This window comes from Sus scrofa, chromosome 2 (genome assembly GCF_054392235.1).
Source record: "Sus scrofa isolate SSC_HxYL_T2T_F1_AM1 chromosome 2, Sscrofa_HxYL_maternal_Yorkshire_Landrace_v2.0, whole genome shotgun sequence".
Classification (NCBI taxonomy): Eukaryota; Metazoa; Chordata; class Mammalia; order Artiodactyla; family Suidae; genus Sus; species Sus scrofa.
The window spans coordinates 75109633-75123561 of NC_139384.1; the positions used below are offsets into that span (position 1 = coordinate 75109633).

The 13929-nt window shown below is 57.4% G+C and overlaps 3 protein-coding genes and 1 long non-coding RNA gene across 12 annotated transcripts; 2 read left to right on the top strand and 2 right to left on the bottom strand.

The window, feature by feature from the left end:
• Positions 1-451: 451 nt before the first annotated feature.
• On the top strand, positions 452-3446 carry SAMD1 (sterile alpha motif domain containing 1). 2 transcript variants are annotated; one of them, XR_014837522.1, is made up of 5 exons: positions 452-1467; positions 1888-2182; positions 2251-2369; positions 2467-2578; positions 2708-3446. XR_014837522.1 is itself a non-coding variant. In XM_003123364.6 (5 exons), the coding sequence occupies exons 1-5, from the start codon at positions 517-519 to the stop codon at positions 2864-2866; spliced, it is 1614 nt and encodes a 537-aa protein (XP_003123412.4). In that variant the 5' UTR covers positions 452-516; the 3' UTR covers positions 2867-3446. The 2 variants fall into 2 exon arrangements, 1 of the variants encoding a protein (XP_003123412.4); XM_003123364.6 differs by having other exon boundaries at positions 2273-2369.
• A 559-nt stretch (positions 3447-4005) lies between these two features.
• On the bottom strand, positions 4006-7678 carry LOC110259335 (uncharacterized). 2 transcript variants are annotated; one of them, XR_002341618.2, is made up of 3 exons: positions 7542-7678; positions 4886-4954; positions 4006-4404 (listed from the first exon to the last, which is right to left on the bottom strand). It is a non-coding gene; the product is annotated as an uncharacterized LOC110259335 (long non-coding RNA). The 2 variants fall into 2 exon arrangements; XR_014837523.1 differs by having other exon boundaries at positions 4006-4637.
• Positions 4421-11169, top strand: C2H19orf67 (chromosome 2 C19orf67 homolog). Of its 5 annotated transcripts, none has more exons than XM_085012678.1 (6): positions 4421-4470; positions 5588-5732; positions 5850-5950; positions 6038-6223; positions 6866-7000; positions 8360-11169. In XM_085012678.1, the coding sequence occupies exons 2-6, from the start codon at positions 5625-5627 to the stop codon at positions 8418-8420; spliced, it is 591 nt and encodes a 196-aa protein (XP_084868804.1). In that variant the 5' UTR covers positions 4421-4470; positions 5588-5624; the 3' UTR covers positions 8421-11169. The 5 variants fall into 5 exon arrangements, with proteins under 5 accessions (XP_084868804.1, XP_084868805.1, XP_005661294.1 ...); XM_085012679.1 differs by having other exon boundaries at positions 5591-5732; XM_005661237.4 differs by lacking the exon at positions 8360-11169 and adding an exon at positions 7457-7841 and having other exon boundaries at positions 4421-4929.
• A 226-nt stretch (positions 11170-11395) lies between these two features.
• MISP3 (MISP family member 3) lies at positions 11396-13721 on the bottom strand. Of its 3 annotated transcripts, none has more exons than XR_002340206.2 (3): positions 12606-13693; positions 12012-12221; positions 11396-11779 (listed from the first exon to the last, which is right to left on the bottom strand). XR_002340206.2 is itself a non-coding variant. In NM_001244869.1 (3 exons), exons 1-3 carry the CDS (start codon positions 13171-13173, stop codon positions 11762-11764), a joined length of 660 nt encoding a protein of 219 aa, NP_001231798.1. In that variant the 5' UTR covers positions 13174-13721; the 3' UTR covers positions 11396-11761. The 3 variants fall into 3 exon arrangements, 1 of the variants encoding a protein (NP_001231798.1); XR_014836292.1 differs by having other exon boundaries at positions 12012-12241; NM_001244869.1 differs by having other exon boundaries at positions 12012-12085; positions 12606-13721.
• Positions 13722-13929: the final 208 nt, after the last annotated feature.

A 13929-nucleotide genomic window follows, 5' to 3' on the forward strand; every position in this document is an offset into this window, starting at 1 on the left:
CGGGCTCCACCTTAAAAGCGGGCGCGTGGGGGTGGGAGGGAGGAAGGCGGGCGGCGGGGAGGAGGGAGGGAGGGAAGGAAGGGGGGCCAGAGTGTCCCGGGCGCAGGGCGCGCGTGCGGCGGCGGCGGCGGCGGCGGCGGCGGGGAGGGGCCGTCCGCGCCGCGCTCCCCTCCTCCCTCCTCGCATCCCCGGCCCCGCGCGCGCCCTGCCGAAGCGGGCCTGTGTGTGCGTGCGTGCGAGTGAGTGAGTGTGTGCATATTTTTTTCTCTCTTTTCTTTCTCTCTCACTGTTTTCTCTCTCTCGCGCTCCCTCTCTCTCGTTCTTTTTTTTTTTTTTTTTTTTTTTTTTTTTTTTGCAAAGAAACAGCAGCGCCGCCGCCGCTCCGCCGAGGCGCTGCGCCCCCCGGGGGGGGGAGGCGGAGGAGGCGGGCAGCGGCAGAGGGAGGGGAGCCGGGGAGGGGGGCGCCGCGCTGGGAGGGAGGCAGCGCGCACGGTGCAGCCGGGCCGGGCGGGAGGCATGGCGGGGCCCCCGGCCCTACCCCCGCCGGAGACGGCGGCGGCCGCCACCACGGCGGCCGCTACCTCGTCGTCCGCCGCTTCCCCGCACTACCAAGAGTGGATCCTGGACACCATCGACTCGCTGCGCTCGCGCAAGGCGCGGCCGGACCTGGAGCGCATCTGCCGGATGGTGCGGCGGCGGCACGGCCCGGAGCCGGAGCGCACGCGCGCCGAGCTCGAGAAACTGATCCAGCAGCGCGCCGTGCTCCGGGTCAGCTACAAGGGGAGCATCTCGTACCGCAACGCGGCGCGCGTCCAGCCGCCCCGGCGCGGAGCCACCCCGCCGGCCCCACCGCGCGCCCCCCGCGGGGGCCCCGCTGCCGCCGCCGCGCCGCCGCCCACGCCCGCCCCGCCGCCACCGCCCGCGCCCGTCTCCGCCGCCGCCCCGGCCCGGGCGCCCCGCGCGGCCGCCGCTGCTGCCGCCACAGCGCCCCCCTCGCCCGGCCCCGCGCAGCCGGGACCCCGCGCGCAGCGGGCCGCGCCCCTGGCCGCGCCGCCGCCCGTGCCCGCCGCTCCTCCGGCGGCGGCGCCCCCGGCCGGCCCGCGCCGCGCCCCCCCGCCCGCCGTCGCCGCCCGGGAGCCGCCGCTGCCGCCGCCGCCACAGCCGCCGGCGCCGCCACAGCAGCAGCAGCCGCCGCCGCCGCAGCCACAGCAGCCGCCGGAGGGGGGCGCGGCGCGGGCCGGCGGCCCGGCGCGGCCCGTAAGCCTGCGGGAAGTCGTGCGCTACCTCGGGGGCAGCGGCGGCGCCGGCGGCCGCCTGACCCGCGGCCGCGTGCAGGGGCTGCTAGAGGAGGAAGCGGCGGCGCGGGGCCGCCTGGAGCGCACCCGCCTCGGAGCGCCCGTGGTGCCCCGCGGGGACAGGCCTGGGCGGGCGCCGCCAGCTGCCAGCGCCCGCGCGTCGCGGAGCAAGGTGAGCGCGCCGCGGAGGGGGGCGCCGCTCGGTGGGCAGGTGCGGGCGAAGTTGGTGTCAGGGCGCGAGTCCCCGGAGGAACGGGGTGGCAGGCGGCCCGGGCTTTGCGCTTCTTCCCTGCGGGCTTGGTGCGTGGTGACCTTGGCAAGTGACTTAATCTTACCCAGCCTCAGTTTCTTGCGTCGTAAATTGCAAATTAATAACAGTAGCGACATTTTGGGGTTGTTGAGCGAGTTTAGTGAGATTTGGCCTCTGAGGGCTTTAATAACACAGAACCTGGCATTGAGTGAACGTGTAAAAAGTTAGTCCGTGTTGATATTAAAGGTGGTGGTTAGGCACATCACTCGGTCCTAGATCCTAGGGGTTGGATGTGGGGCCAGAACAGCTACTAATCTTGCGTGCCTGTCTCCCTTGCATCAGAGAGGTGGAGAAGAGCGAGTGCTTGAAAAGGAAGAGGAGGAGGAAGATGATGAAGATGAAGATGATGAAGATGAAGTGTCTGAGGGCTCTGAGGTGCCAGAGGGTGACCGTCCTGCAGGTGCCCAGCACCATCAGCTTAATGGCGAGCGGGGCCCTCAGAGTGCCAAGGAGAGGGTCAAGGAGTGGACACCCTGTGGACCCCACCAGGGCCAGGATGAAGGACGGGGGCCAGCGCCAGGCAGTGGCACCCGCCAGGTGTTCTCCATGGCCACCATGAATAAGGAAGGGGGATCAGGTAAGGACCCCTCTGGGTGAGGGAGGGTGTCAGTTGGGAAGGAACTGATCCCCAAGACAAAACCACAGGCATATGCTTTGTATTTCCCAGCCTCATCTGCCACTGGGCCAGACTCCCCATCCCCCGTGCCTTTGCCCCCAGGAAAACCAGCCCTACCTGGGGCTGATGGGACCCCCTTTGGCTGTCCGTAAGTAGGGGTGTTTGAGACACGGAGGTGCCGCCCAGGTGTGTTAACAGAACCAGAGGAGTGTCACTGCTCACTCATCCCCTCCATTCCAACACAGTTCTGGGCGCAAGGAGAAGCCCTCTGATCCTGTGGAATGGACGGTGACGGATGTGGTAGAGTACTTCACCGAGGCCGGCTTCCCCGAGCAGGCCACAGCTTTCCAAGAGCAGGTGAGTTCCCAATCTTCAACTTAGCTCTGTGAGAGTGTGTTCTAATGCTGCTCTCTGTGAGAGTGTCTTCTAATGCTGCTCTCTGTGAGAGTGTCTTCTAATGCTGCTCTCTCTCTCTGTCCCACCCAGGAAATTGATGGCAAGTCTTTGCTGCTCATGCAGCGCACAGATGTGCTGACTGGCCTGTCCATCCGCCTCGGCCCAGCCCTGAAAATCTACGAGCACCACATCAAGGTGCTGCAACAAGGCCACTTTGAGGATGAAGACCCTGATGGCTTTCTAGGCTGAGCGCCCAGCCTCACCCCTGCCCCAACCCATTCCAGTCCCCACCTCACCCAAGACCCCTAGAGTCCAGGAGCTGGACGGGGTACACCCTCAGCCCTCATGACAGATTCCAGTGAGGGAGCATTCCTCTCAACTCATCTCTTCCCTGTCTCTCCCCAACACATATATCCCTGGCCCCCAGCACATCCTGTACTCCATAATAGAGGAGTGTGGGGTGGGGCAGGGCCTGTTCATTTCACCCCAGGAGGCCAGCCTCTCCCCAAGTCAAGGACATTTTTAGAAGAAAAAAAATGGGGGTTTCGCATCTCCCCTAGATCCTCTTCAGTTCAGCCAGATGTTTCCTATATAAAATGTTTTATTCTGCCTGTTCATTTTGGTGGGTGGCCTTTCCTCCCTCCCCCACCACCCAGGCCCTTCCCCATTCTGTCCTTGGCCTCCAGCCCCTGGGGGCAACTGGGATGGGGTCCCTGGGTTTTTCCTACCCTTCCCCTTTCTGTTTGTTGTCGCTCCAGCTGGCTGTATTGCTTTTTAATATTGCACCGAAGGTTTTTTAAATAAAATTTTAAAAAAAAGAAAAGGAAAAGCCACTGAGTCCATTTTATGAGTCGAGTCATGAAGGGGTGGTGGAGAACTATAGCAGCCTCCTGGAGTCTAGGGTCAGGACAGAATTGTTTGAGGAGAGAGACAGGTAGTGAATGGGGCTGCCCACATAGCTATCATTGTAACTGCTCCAGGAGGGCAGGAATATTGGCTTATTCTGCCATCTCCCCATTCCCAGAACAGTGCGTGGGCACACAGTAGGTGCTGAAATATTTGTTAAATGACTAGCAGTAACTGGCTTCTCACCACAACCCCATTAGGCAAAGTGCATTAAAAGCTCACTATCCAGATAAGCAACTGGCACAGCAGGGACATGCAGGGTGGGATCTGACACCTGTCTGAGTTCTTTACCAGAGTCTAATTAATGTCTTTGGCTTCGTAACTATATATCTGACAATTTTGCATGTTATAAAGAATCCAGCCTACAACTGCTGGGGGCAAGGGTCTGTTCTGGTTCCATAAGTAGGGTCTCCAGGCTTCATGATCCTCTTCATAAAAACAGAAGGGACCAGGCCATCAGATGCAGTCATGGGATGGGAAAATTTTTCCAAGTGATGGTTTTTATTACTGTTAGGAACAGCTACTGCATCACATCACAAGTGCCTACCAAGTTCTAATGCAGTTTCTCAACTTTGTTAGTTTAAATAAATAAAAAATACAGACTCTGGGGCTTGAGAGTCAGCGAGTGGGGTGGGGAGGTCCTCGCTGTCTATACGGGTAACTGGCCCCTGGGCTTTGGACGCGCGGTAGAGATCCGTCCTCTCAAGGAAACCGCCTCGGACTGTTGAAGGCGCTGGCCTTCTGGCCGCCCCCTCGGGACACGGCTGCGCCAGCGGCGGCCCAAGTCGTCTCTCTCTCGGACGCATACTGCCAGATTCCGGGAGCGCGCGTTTGCACGGGCCCCGCGGGCGCGCAGCGCGGGCCGGAGCGGCGCGCCCCTCCTGCGTGTTGAAATTCAAATGAGGCGAACTCCCTCCTCGCGGCGCCGGCAGAGGGTCAAGGCACGGGTGAGTCGGAGAGGGACGCGCTCCCAGCCCAGGCGAGTCCGGGGTATCCTGGGCGGGGTCGAACCCGCGGCCAATGTGGGCAGAGGAGGCTTAAAGAGCTCCGGTCCCCGCCTCCCGCGGCACGATGGCTACCGAGCAGTGGTTCATGGGGCCGCTCCCCGCGGGCTCTGGGGAAACGCCACCTCCAGACGTCTTGGAATCTGGGGCACACCCCTGCGGAGACCCCTCGTGGTCGCCCTCCCCTGGCCGACCTGGGGACCCACCTGAGGTGGAGCCCGAAGACGTCCAGGGGCAGCTGCCCGAGGCCTCCACCTCTACGCCCTCCCCCGAGCCTCTGGCCCCAGGACCCAGGCCCGCCCCTCCTCGCCTACCCTTGGACACCATGTTCAGCCCCATCACCGAACAGTTCCGTTACCTGCTCAAGAAGGCAGATGATTTCCAGAGCTACTTGCTCTACAGGTGATGCTGGACAGGGTCCTAGGTTCTACCCATGGATAAAGGAGACAGAGGAGGGGGTCACAAGATAGGCAACATACAGGAGGTTTGCAAACTCAAAAGCGTTAGGAGCCAGTGGCAGTAATTAAACGAAGCTTAGCTGGTTAAGAATCCAGTTTCGAAGAGTTATGATGGCTGTGTAAAAATTTGGGGTTAGGGAGTGCCTGCTATTCTGTGGACCCCAGGGGTTGTGAAATCCCTAGAACTTTCCAACCATTGGTTTAGGTTTTGAATTCTGGGCAGTCAAAACAAAATCTGTCTGAGCCAGATTTGGCCCGCTGGCTACCAGTTTGAGGCCCGGAAGGATGATAGGATTCCCAGATCAAAAGAAAGAGGACTGTGGTTCTCACAGTCTGATCGCCATTGGAATCCCCTGGGGGGTTGTTTAAACCCTAGATTTCTGGGCTTCACCCAGGGAATGTTGAGTCAAAGTCAATCCTGGGACTCAGGTGTCTGTATTTTTAACAAGTGTTTCAAATGTTTTTCATGCTGGTGGTCTTGGAAGACGCTCAGAGAAAAAAAGGCCTGGCACTGGCGAATCTCAACCTAGGGGTCCAGGCCAGGGATACAGGTGGGGAGGTGGGGTGAGGGACCTCTGGCAAAGGCCCCCTTCTCCCTTCAGCAGGGACCGAGTGCAGAAGGAACAGCTGGCAAAAGCCATGCCCACCTTCTTGCAGATGTGTGAGCCCTACTTCCTATACCTGGAGGCAGCAGCACGGAGTGTGCCCCCCATCTATGGAGCTCTGCAGGAACTGATTCGAAAGGGGGTGCGTGGAGCAGGTTTCTTAGATGCCTTGTCCCGCTCTTCATCCCTCAGGCCTGGGGAATGGGGAGGATGCTCCCAGCAGGCCAGCTAATCTCACTCTGCCTCCTCTTCTATGCAGCTGTTGGAGATCTCCCAACAGTTGACCCTGCGCCTGGAACAGCTGGTCCTCATGTATGCCTCATTTGGTTTTGTGGACCTGGAGGAGACTGACCCCCTAAGGTAAAGGGTAGGAGGTTGGGATTGGAGTCAGGGGTGGAGGAGTCCAGGGCGCACAGCCTCATTCCCCACTCTCCCATCTCCTGCCAGCATCTCCTGTTTCTTCTGTGGGAGATTCTCCATCAGTCCTTCCCACGAGGTATCCATCTTCAGATACTGTGCCCCTGCTGCCTACACTGCCAGCCGCTTCCCCCGATACCTCTATAAGAAGATGCGCTGGAACTTGGAAATCACCCCGGAGCCCAGCAGCCGGGGGCAAGATTCCCATGTGGACTAGTGAGTCCCCTTACCAGAATCAAAGTTCTCTCCTCTCCTCTATGTAGAATGCCAGTATGGGCCTCTAAACTGCACCCCCCCCCCAAAGCGTGGAAAGCCAAACAGGAAATCAGTGACCTTTGAAAGGTCATTCCCACCTTTAAATATATACATATATCCCTATCAAAATAAAAGTACTCATCGTAAAAGGAGGCTGACAGGGAGAAAAAGCCTCAATATCAGGTCATATCCCTACCTGAGAATATGAAGGCAATTTCTTTTTTTACTTTCTTTCTTTCTTTTTTTTTTTTTTTTTTTTTTTTTTTTTTTGTCTCTTCAGGGCCACACCCACGGCATATGGAGATTCCTAGGCTAGGGGTTGAATCAGAGCTGTAGCCACAGCCACAGCAACACCAGATCCGGGCCCCATCTGCAACCTTCACCGAAGCTCAGGGCAACACCAGATCATTAACCTACTGAACAAAGCCAGGGATGGGACCTGCGTCCTCATGGATACTAGTCAGATTCGTTTCTTCTGAGCCATGACAGGAACTCCTGAAGGCAACTTCTGATGAGTTTCCACTTTACCTCTGAAATTAAAGCCCTCAAATAGAAGAAACTAGGAAACTGCTCATTTTTAACTGCTGTCGCTTTCCCTCCCAGCTACTTCCTCTGCTATCGAGATACATGGGAAGACACAGGCAAGAGTCCGGCCAGTTCATGCCCCCAGATTCAGAAGCTGTGGTCCATCGGCCGATGGGTGCCCCTAGGACCAGCTGAGGATGACCTTTATTCATGGTAGGAGCTACAACACACTGAGCGTGGGGTCTGGAGGGAGGGGCAGAACCCAACCAAAGACCATCTACTTCCCCCAACAGTGTCTCCTTTGGTAATAATGACAGCATTTATTGTGTCCCAAAAGGTGCTTTATGCAGACTAGTGAAACAACCCGCTAAGGTCTACACTACTAGCCCCATTTTACAAAGAAGGAAACAGGTGCTCAGAGAGGTTAAGTTACTACCCAAAGACACACAGCTAGCTGAGTAATTGGCCAGGTCAGGGCTAGAGTTGCTCAGCCTCCCAGAGCCATTACCCTCTAGGTTTCTCATCAACAAGGAAACCACTTTCCCCCAGGGTTTTTCCCACCCCCAGCTGAAACAAAGCCTCTTTCAGCCACAGCCTGTCATTCTAAGGGAGGGGCTCCCGAGTAGCAGGGGGCGCTCAAGTCCAGACCTGTCTGTCCCCGACCCCCAGGATATTGTGCCCGCAACCTCCTGGGGACTACCAGCAGCTGCTGACCATCGGCTTCGAGGAGCCGTCGCACATGCTGGCCACCGACCTGCTAGTGCAGATCCTCATGGGCCAGGCAGGCACGGCTCGGCCCCTGAGCGAGGCTGGGCCCGCGGCGTGGGCCCCGCAGGGGTCTTGAACCTGGACACAGGGTCGGAGCTGGGGCTTGACAGTTCCAAACTCCGGGAGAGGGGATAGGGGAGGGGCTCACTCGTTCTCCTAGTGCAGCTCGGCCTCGCCTTCCAAGGGGCCAGGTCGAGCTAGCCCGTCCGCACTGGGTCCGGCCCGGCCGCGGGGCCCCACATGTGGACACTCCAGTTTTGCGTTAAATAAAAGAAAGAGGTCACAGGCTCTGCGTCCGCTCCGAACGCCGCGCCCCTCCCCTCCCCTTGGGACGAGGAAGCCCCGCCCACCTCCGCAGCCTTCTGGGAAATGTAGTCTCTGGAAAACACCGCCGTAGTCCGCCGACTGGCGGACGGGAGTTCAGAGCATGCCCAGAGGTGCGCATGAAGCAAAAAGGGAAGCAGCAGCTCCTGTCAACAACCGGAACCCAGAAAACCGCAAGTTTCGGGTAGCTGGGAAATTCAACCCCCACTGTGGGAAGGGACGAAGGGCCACGCCCACTCTCTTGTTTTAACCCGGAAATTATTTCCCTATACCGAAAAAGACTATATTTCCCAACGTGCCCCAGGAAAGGGCCCGCGATCAGTTTCCTAAGGGCCGAGGTTAGATCTTTCTCTTCCAGCTTTTGAGTCATAGATTGGTCAGGTCGCTGTAACTCCTGGGGTATCCGGGGCGCGGGTGGGGTGGGAGAGACGTGAGGCACTTCAACTGGAGTCACTAAGCCCCGTCCCAATTTTGTTCTAGGTGGAGAGGTGAATTCACCTGTCCAGAGCTTCTTCGACCAAGTGGCAAAACTTGGACCTGAACTAGGTTCTTCTGATAGCAGCTGGTCACTTGCTAGGGAAGAGTTGGCCTTGCTGACCCGGTTGTCACTCGGCAGCGAGTTACCCTCGCTTTAAACTAAACTTTTTGGTTCCTCTTAGCATTTTCAGAGAAGAGATTCGGAGCCATGCTTTTATGCTTTTGAGCAAAGCACTTGCTTACCTAATAGTCTCTGGCATATATCATTATCATAAGCATTATCAGTATCACCAGTTTACAAATGACAAAAACAGACTTGAGAAGTGAAGTGAATCAGGAATGGACTAAAACCCTTGTTCTTTCTGGGTAGGGCCTTCTGGTGACACTTTCTGACTGCATCAAGTATTTTTTAGTCCACAACCCAGGTCTGACTGAATCCAAAGAGATTTGAAGTTCCCTAATACTGATTTGATTGATTTGAGGTTCCTGTGAATTCATCACCACTTTTTTTTTTTTTGGTCTTTTTGCCATTTCTTGGGCCGCTCCCGCAGCATATGGAGGTTCCCAGGCTAGGGGTCAAATCAGAGCTGTAGCCACCGGCCTACACCAGAGCCACAGCAACTTGGGATCCAAGCTGAGTCTGCAACCTACACCACAGCTCATGGCAACGCTGGATCCCTAACTCACTGAGCAAGGCCAGGGATCAAACCCGAAACCTTATGGTTCTTAGTCGGATTCGTTAACCACTGAGCCACGACAGGAACTCCTCGTCACCACTATTTAGACTAGTGCAGCCCAATAGAATTTTTTTTGAACATATGGAAAATCCTAGGCCAGATTGAAACCAAACCACAGCTGTAACCTATGCCACAGCTACAGCAATGCCAGATCCTTAACCACTGTGCCACAGTGGGAACTCCAGTAATATTTTTATTTAATCCAATATATTCAACATGTTATTCCAACATATAATCAATCTAAGAAATTGAGATATCCCCTCCTTTTTTTTGTACTATGTTTTTGAAATCCTTTGTGTATTTTACCCATTTACTTAGAACCCATCTCAATTCGGACTAGCCACATGCAGCTCTAAGACCAGTCCACGGCCACTTAAAGCTAGATTTCTGGTTAGTGGTGGCAGAACTGAGAAGAAGGAAACAAGCTTGATTTCCTGCGTCCTGTCGCTCAGGAACCATCTATACCCAGGATTCTCTAACTGTCGCATACCTCAGAATCACGTGGCAAGTTTGAGCATTAAGTCTGGGATGGGACCCAAGAATGTGTGTTTGTAACAAGTTCCCAAGTGGTGCTGATGCTGCTTGTCCACACCCCACACTTAGAGAAATGCTAGCCTATACAGACATCATGGCTCTCAAACTTGGCTCCATGTTAGAAGCACCTGGGGAACTTTATTGATGTGAAAACCTCTCTCAGATTCTGATTTATTTGGCATAAGGGTGCCTCAGGTAATTTTTATATGCAAGAAAGTTCAAGATCCCAGGTCAACACTTAAGCAGTTCTATGGACTCTACATGCTTAGTTCTTAGCTCCCCTGCTGGGAATTTAGAACAGGTTCTTGGTGTTTCCATTTCCACCTTGGCAGTGCTGGCCCCACTCCTAGAGTCATGGGAAAGCATGTGGCCAGTGTGCTGATGATGGGGTCAAGGGTGGCTCCTTGGGCCGAATTGCTCTTAGGGTGCAATGCTGTGTGAGCTGGATCCAGGGCATACAGAGTTGGACAAATCCAGGAGTTGGTTTTTTTTTTTTTTTTTTTTTTGTCTTTTCTATGGCTGCACCTGCAGCACATGGAGATTCCCAGGCTAGAGGTCCAATTGGAGCTGTAGCTGCCAGCCTACGCCAGAGCCACATCTGTGACCCATACCACAGCTCACAGCAACGCCAGATCCTTAACCCACTGAGCAAGGCCAGGGATCACACCCACAACCTCATGGTTCCTAGTCAGATTTGTTAACCACTGAGCCATGACAGAAACTCCAATCCAGGATTTTAAACCATGATGCTAAAATGTTTCTGGGAGTTCCCTTATGGTTCAGCAGGTTAAAGATCTGGCATTGTCACCGGTTTGACCCCTGGCCTTGGAACCTTGGCACGCTGCAGGTGTGGCCAAAAGAAGGAAAATTAAAAAAAAAACAAAAACAAAAAAACTGGATCTAATACTTTATGGGTCTTTGAGTACCTCTAAGAATCTGACATATTATAACTGCAGAATATACTGCACAGATACATTTTTACAGCGTAGCGTGGTCACAGATCCTCTAGAACCCCATCCAGTGTGGCCTTGAAACTCTCTTCTTGGGACAGAATTAAGTTAAGGAGGTCTTGCCAATTGACAGCCACAGACCCTAATGTAAAGAGGTGTAACCTGCTGTCCCTTCCTGTCCCCCCCACCAATTAAAGCTTTCTAAATAGTCACAATTATTTAAATTCAGTAGATTTCTCTTTTAAAGTCTAGGTCTCCAGTTGCTTTTAGAAAGCAGAAGCTTGACTACACTGAGCTCACTCACTCATAGCACTGGTGAAATGGAAGAAAACCTACCTGCCGTTGAAACGAGGCATACCCTGTCTCAATATCTGCCTGGAGTCTGTAGGCATGTGAAGTTCGCATTTGCTAGGCACATTATAAATGGCTTTGTTTGTCTAGAACCACCAACACCACTCTTTTTTTTTTTTTTTTTTGGTAGCTATTGTTTACATTCCCCAGGGTGGGAACATCCTCTTATCACCTCTGTCTAGCCAGCACCCTGCTCGAAGCGTGCCGTTGACACCAATAAATGTTGACGAAATCTGGGAAAGGGAGGGCATGAGTTCGTTTGTCCGAACGCCGCGCAGTTCGCGCCCGCGTCGCCAGGGGGCACTAGGATTCCCAGCAGGGCCAGGGGAGACTTGAGGCCCCGGAACAGGGCGATAAGGGGACATTCCGCATTCCGGCCGGCGCCAGTAGCAGCTTTTTCAGGCCTTCCTCCGCTGCGCTCCCGCCTCACCCCAGACGAAGAGGACTCGGAAGAAAACATGCTGCACTGCCCAGAGAGAAGGGCTTTATTGGGGAGGGGGGCGGCGGGGGAGGTGACCCCGGTCCTCTAACAGTCAAGGAAGGAGAGGCTAGTTCCGTTTCCAATTAGACGGATAAGGGCTGAACAGTTTTCCTGGCGGGGATTATGGCGGTGGTGTTTCCCAACCGAGCCTAACAGTTTTATAGAAGATACAGGTCAATTTTACAAAGTCAGGTTCAAGGATGGGTAGGCTGATCGATTTCATCTTCCCTGGCGCAGACCTCTGGCAGCTCTCCAGGCTTCCTGACGATCGGGAGGGCACTCCTGGGCGCCCCTGCCTCGGTCCTCTGATGAGCATGTTACTTTTGTCCGGGGATCACAGCCTGTTCGAACCTCAAGGCTTCCGCTCCTCCTGGGGAGAGGGGCCAGACAGAAGGCCTGCCTCAGCGAGTGGGCACACCCAGACCCCAGGACCACTGCCTCCTCGTCACCCCTAAGCCACGCAGGGGACTTTGTGTCCTAACGCAGTGACGGCCGGGGCGGGGCGGGGGGGGGGGCTTTCCCCAGCCCAGCGTTCTCGCGCCATAGGGGTGGGGTGGGGTCAGCGACAAGCACCTGAGGCAAGAGGGGAAAGGGGCTCCCACCTGCTCCAGACCGTTCTCCGAAGCCTTTCTGCGGGGAGGCCAGATCACCGCCAGCTTTCCGTCGCCCCTGCTCTCTGCGGGGGAAGGGACGCTCAGCTAGGGTTGCCCCTCCTCTCACCAGCTGGAGGCGGCCAGGACGAAGGAGACCGACCGCACCCCTTAAATACACACAGGCGTTCACCCCCCCTCCTCCTCGTAGAGGCTTTCATCCTGAGGGAGGAGGGAGGAACCTGAGTTTGGAGGGAGGCGAACAAACCCAGAGTGAGGAAGTAGGAACCCAAAAATTTAAAGGGAGGAATCAGGTGTGCCAGAACCCAGGGATAGTTTCCTGGAAGCCAACAAAGATATCTGGAACTCTCTTCCCTTCCCCCACCGTGAGCCTAGGTGGGGTGGATCGGGAGTTCAACTGAGGGATGGAGCGAGGGATGGGTAGCCCAGAAGGGGTGGGCACAGAGAGGAGAGTTAGAGGGGGGCCCAAGGAGTCTGGGAGCCAGGAAGGCGGACCATGAGTATCAAAGAGCCGTTAGAGTTGGGCAGTGGGTGAAGGCGGCTGGAGCCCTGGGAGTCCCCAGGGTCGGGGCGCCAGTGGCTTACCGGTGAGGCTGGGCGCGGGCTCCTTGAACTCGGCGGTGCCGTAGACACTGAGCCGCTGGCGCTGCAGCTCCCGCTCGCGCTCATTCGCCTCGCGCACCTCCTGCTCCAGCAACGATGGCGCGATAGGCGGCGGGGCGCGGGCCAGCACCGGGCACCGGCCCTGCACGGCTGAGCGCGGCCGGCCTCCGGGCTCAGGCAGCCGCTGCTGGCCCGCGCTGCCCTCCGCCGCCGGCGTGGAGCCGCACCAGCCGGCAGTCTCGAAGAAGCGCTTGAGCTCGCCCAGAGGCTGCGGCGGCGGCCGGGTGCGCTGCTCCGGGACCGCAGAGCGTGCCAGCGCCGCCTGCCGATGGGCCTCCCGCTCGATGTCTCGCTGCATCTGCGCGCCCGCCCGAGCGCGCTCCAAGGCACGCGGGAGCGCGGGGCCGGGGCCCGGCAGGCTGAGCACCGGCCGCACGCGCAGTTCGACGAGTTCACGGCCGGCGCGACCTGGGCTCAGGCCCCGGCTCCGGCGCAGGCTCTCCTCGCGTTCGCAGCTGCGGCGGATTTCGCGCTCGATGGGCGTCTCCATTAGCGGCTCCTCCCGGGGCTGTTGTGGGGTCTCCGAGTGCAGCAGAAAACGCAGCTGGGGGGCTTCCGACTCTGAGTATGTCTCGCAACCCTGAGAGGGACACTGATCCAGGAGCCCCACTCCTCGCACTTCAGACGGCTCAGGGTCGTCGCTGCCTGGCCCAGGACTCACAAAACCCTCAGCTGCGTCCTGCCCCGGTGATGGCTGGAAGACTTCGCGCTCTTGCTTGGGGGTCTCTGCGCACTGGTTTTGGGAAGACACGGGGACCTCGCCGCCTGGCCTGGGGACCTCGGTGTCCCGCTCAGCAGTAGGCCCCGGAATTTCGCGGTTTGACCCGGGGGGCTCAGGGCCCAGTGCTTTGGACGACCCCAGGGCTCCGCTCTCCGGCCCGGGGGCCTCGGGGTCCAGGGTTGTGAGCAGCTCGGAAGCCTCAACTCCCAGCGCTAGAGCTCTGATGCCTAGAGCTGGGACACACTGCCCTGCTCCGCACCTGTGGCCGCAGTTGCCGCCCGCGGGTTCCAAGGCGTCGCCCGCACCGGCCGCCTCTCTGACCCGCCCCTGGCCTCCAAGAACAGCCCCTGGGGGCAGGGCCGGGCACCGCCCCCTGCACCTGCCCTGAGGACTCCTGGCCCCGCCCTCGAGCCAGAGTCGGGGCGCCTCCCTGGGCACTGGATTTAGTCCGCTGGCGCGCCTCATGTCAGCTCGGGGGACTGGACTTCTTGGAAAAAGGCTTCTCTAGACCTAGCCTGCTACCTA